The following is a 2,436-nucleotide window of genomic DNA, read 5'->3' on the forward strand; positions in this document are numbered from 1 at the left end:
AATCATTGTTTGGTCAAAACTTAGGTTCTAACGTTTAATCCGTTACAAACTATTCTTGCCCTAACAAATTCCAAAACTAAATTTGGAAAACCCAAACTATAAACTTTTATTTTATAAATATAAATAGTACACAATAAATTTATATAATTATAAAAGTACAATTAAACTTTTATTTTATACCTATTATAAAGTTTTATAAATAGAGTTTTAATAGATGGGTAATAAAAAAATTTATAAATAATACAAAATAAATCTATATAATCATTAAAGTATAGTTTAATTTTTGAAACCTCATTAAAGTATATTTTAAAAATGTAACGAATTAAATAATATTAAAAAACATTAAAAATGCAAAAGGGAGGGGAAAAACGAAATACAAACAATAAAAAAAGAGTAAAAATATTAGTATAATATAAAAAATGTAATTGAAAAGGGAAGGAAATAGGTGGAAGAAAACTTGGCAGGGAAAAGCGCGTTAGAAAAGTAGGAGCGGGACAAAATTGACCCCCATCGTCTACAAATACGAAACAATACGACACGGCTGCAGGGGAGAGAGAGAGGAAAGAGAAAGAGAGAGAGAGATTAGAGATTATCGGAGAGAAAGAGAGAGAGAGATTATCAGAGAGAGAGAGAGAGTTGATTTTGACATAGGAAGAGGTCATAAATATTTGAGGAGAGAGATGGAACAGGAAAAGAGGGGAGAAGCGGTGATGGGAATTCCGGCATACCAAGGGGCACCGGCGATGTACTACCAACAGCAGCAGCAACAACAACAGGGCGTGGGAGGAGGATACTACGTAGCACAGAACGAAGCACCTATAATATATAATAGTAGATATCCCCCAAACGCTATATTCGGAGATCCCAAAGGAATACCTATTCAGCAGACTATTTTTAGAGACACTCCTGCTCCTTTTCAGTGTCCTCACTGTTCTAATTCCTCTCTTACCACTATTCGGTATGCCCTTATTGTTTTCTACTCCCATTTTTCTTCTTTCTTTTCTTTTATTACTTAATTCATGCCTTATTATTTATCTTGGATGAATTAGATCTAAACCAAGCCTCGCAGCTACTGTTGCTTGTATGATGCCTTTTATGCTTGGTTTTTGCTTTCTTTGTCCTTCTATGGACTGCCTTTGGCATAAATTTCATTATTGTCCTTCCTGCTCCCAAAAGGTATTATTATTATTATTATATCCCCATCCCCTATTTCGTCCTTCATCTCCTTCGTGCTTTCCGTTATTAACTAATGTTCTGCTTGCCTGTAGGTTGCTGATTTCGAAAAGACCGATCCTTGTATTGTCATGGACCCTCCAAACTGGACTGAGCCAAGCTATGCCTTGCCTGCTTGATTTGCTTCATCCTATCAATTTCCTTTGTACAGCCCGCGCCTCTGATGTTTGTTTGTTCTATGAGCTGCATTTGCATTGTTCTTTTTTTTAACTCGGTTAAACTTATATCACTTCTCTCCGTGTATGTATCTTAATTCATTTGCTAATGTTTTGCGGCAAAAACATCACATACTGTAAGTTTAGTACCATGGATATCTCTAGTCCTACCATGTCAAACAAATAATACATTATAATGATTGATCAATGTTGAATGATGCCTATCGTGCTATTTGCATTCTTTATTTGGTTTTATGTTAACTGAAAACCCCAAACCTCAGTTCTTTTGAATTTAAAACTAGATGTGTGAATTTAGCTCGGTTTTAACCTGTTAGTTAACCTCTTGAATGCAAGTTCCCACTATCAACAATTTGAAATCTTGGAACACTAGCAATCTCAATTTCGTGGTTTCTTGCAGTTCTGGTGTTGAACTCTAATTACTAACACTAAGAAATGTTCAGTTTCTTGCAAATTTAACTACGCAGTGTATTTATGTAGAGGGCTTTGTCAATATACTGATTTCTAGCAATGATGATTATGAGTGAAGTTGCTTGGTGGTATTGAGTGCAGTATGATTTTGTCTATGTGCATTCTTTCAATTTTAGCAATATGATTTAGTTACGTGTGATTTTTGACCATGCGTTTGTTTAGTACTAACTATATGCGTTGCTCCCACATGTTCTGGTTGCTCTGCCCTCTGCACTACATTCTTTGTACGTTTCAAATTGAATAGAGGGTTTGAGTGCTTACCATTTTCTTTCTAAAACAAAAACATGTTGGCTTTTGCACAACTCTTTAGAAGTTGAGGTGGCCCCGTAGTCATAGCAAACTCTTGAAACCACTTTGATTATCTGTGTGAACTGAAAATGTGATTGAGATGTCAACTTTCCTGGTAAGGATTGAGATGGATTCTGTGTAGAGGGTGGCTGATCACAGAGAGAGAGAGGTCTCAATGATGATACAGAGTGGAATTAGTTTTTTATTTTAAAGTTATTTCCTACCTTTAAAATATGTCCACTTGAACACATAAATATCCTCTTTGAAAATT

At 34.9% G+C, this 2,436-nt stretch overlaps 1 protein-coding gene across 1 annotated transcript; it reads left to right on the top strand.

The window, feature by feature from the left end:
- The first annotated feature begins 490 nt into the window (after positions 1-490).
- On the top strand, positions 491-1,606 carry LOC141664800 (GSH-induced LITAF domain protein). The gene is made up of 3 exons (XM_074470753.1): positions 491-958; positions 1,050-1,176; positions 1,269-1,606. The coding sequence occupies exons 1-3, from the start codon at positions 681-683 to the stop codon at positions 1,350-1,352; spliced, it is 489 nt and encodes a 162-aa protein (XP_074326854.1). The 5' UTR covers positions 491-680; the 3' UTR covers positions 1,353-1,606.
- The last annotated feature ends 830 nt before the right edge of the window (positions 1,607-2,436 follow it).

The sequence above is a fragment of the Apium graveolens genome, chromosome 6 (assembly GCF_009905375.1).
Source record: "Apium graveolens cultivar Ventura chromosome 6, ASM990537v1, whole genome shotgun sequence".
Lineage (NCBI taxonomy): Eukaryota > Viridiplantae > Streptophyta > Magnoliopsida > Apiales > Apiaceae > Apium > Apium graveolens.

Excerpts from the sequence above, each read along its gene's own strand:
- LOC141664800 (XM_074470753.1), top strand. The coding sequence starts at position 681 with ATGGAACAGGAAAAGAGGGGAGAAGCGGTGATGGGAATTCCGGCATAC. Across the intron at positions 959-1,049 it reads TCCTCTCTTACCACTATTCG|ATCTAAACCAAGCCTCGCAG; the intron begins GTATGCCCTTAT and ends TGGATGAATTAG. Across the intron at positions 1,177-1,268 it reads GTCCTTCCTGCTCCCAAAAG|GTTGCTGATTTCGAAAAGAC; the intron begins GTATTATTATTA and ends GCTTGCCTGTAG.